Genomic DNA, 1,185 nt, shown 5'->3' with positions numbered 1-1,185 from the left:
CCTTAGTGTTCCCACCGGTCCCTGGTGTTACTTTACCTCTCTGTCCGGTTTGTGGGGGTCCATGAGGGTAACGACCTCTCCTCTTCTGACCAACATGGCCTGAGAGTCTCCGAGCCAGGCCACCGTCAGCTGCTGACCGTGGATCAGTACAGCCACTCCAGTGCTCCCACTCCGCAGACGCTACAGACACACAGAAAGCTGAATTAGTGGTTCCCCTGAAGCTGGCGGAGTGCGGTGCAGCGTACAGCGGTGAAATCCGCCTGGCGTACAACATCCCATACCTCTCTCTTGGCTTTGTGTCTAAACATGTCGTCTGTGCTCTTGAAGGCAGCTTTAAAGGCCGTGGCAGCGTCACTCTGCAGCGCCTCCTGGTGGCTGAGGGCGACGTGGAGGTGAGTGGCAGCGAAAGTGGCAGCATCCACCCCTCCATGTCCATCAAACACGGCGTAGTAGGCGCGCTCCACTCCGTCCTAGGCGGGGTCAGACAGAGGCAGAGCGACGGTAAAGGCGTTTACAGAGACGAAGCACACATCGGTTTTCAGTTGCTGTACCTGGATCCCAAAGAGCTGGTTAAATTCAGCCAGCGCCACATGTTTGTCCTCCATCTTCCTTCTGGTGTTCTTGATGGCATGAACAGAGCACTGAAAGCTCTGAGAAGGCGGCGGGGGGAACTGGGGGAGCTCCTGATTCCAGCTCAGTGCCACGCCGATCAGCTTGTTGAAGAAGAGCCGCTGCACTGCCTCTGACTCAAGTACTGTAAGCAGAACAGAACCACTGATGAGGATGTTATTAAACAATAGGTTGTGTTTCTAGTGGATCCCTGAAGACAGGAAAAAAAACAAAACAAGGATCCATCCATGTAGCAGACAAGTTAAAAAAAACTTACATATTCCCAAAGTTAATCTGCAGCCTTGTCCACTGACTGCCATATTTGGAATTTCTGATTCCTCAGTGGTATTAAAGGCACACTATGCAACATTTTTCAGTTAATTAATGTGTTCCATAACGTTTTGGATGATTAAATGAGTCATTTCAGGTTGAACAAAGGTATTCTCGGCCGCCCTGGTGGTCTGTGGGGGAAATACCGCACTTGCAATTGCAGGAGCCCTCGGCCCGTACCCACAGGCTCAGAAGTCTCGCAAGAGTCAGTCTTGCTTTACGGTGAGAACTGCTACACGCCCCCAG

The 1,185-nt window shown here is 52.1% G+C and overlaps 1 protein-coding gene across 1 annotated transcript in view; it reads right to left on the bottom strand.

Annotated features, from left to right (window-relative positions):
* ppm1f (protein phosphatase, Mg2+/Mn2+ dependent 1F) overlaps positions 1-1,185 on the bottom strand; it is a 21,832-nt gene that overhangs the window by 8,215 nt on the left and 12,432 nt on the right. The window contains exons 5-7 of the mRNA XM_015386923.1: positions 552-754; positions 282-470; positions 37-180 (exon numbers count right to left, since the gene is read on the bottom strand). Coding sequence (XP_015242409.1) covers positions 37-180; positions 282-470; positions 552-754 — 536 coding nt within the window. The remainder of the gene's footprint in view (positions 1-36; positions 181-281; positions 471-551; positions 755-1,185) is intronic.

This window comes from Cyprinodon variegatus, unplaced genomic scaffold, assembly GCF_000732505.1.
Source record: "Cyprinodon variegatus isolate N-32 unplaced genomic scaffold, C_variegatus-1.0 Scaffold381, whole genome shotgun sequence".
NCBI lineage: Eukaryota > Metazoa > Chordata > Actinopteri > Cyprinodontiformes > Cyprinodontidae > Cyprinodon > Cyprinodon variegatus.
This window is presented reverse-complemented; position numbering and strand designations above follow the sequence as displayed.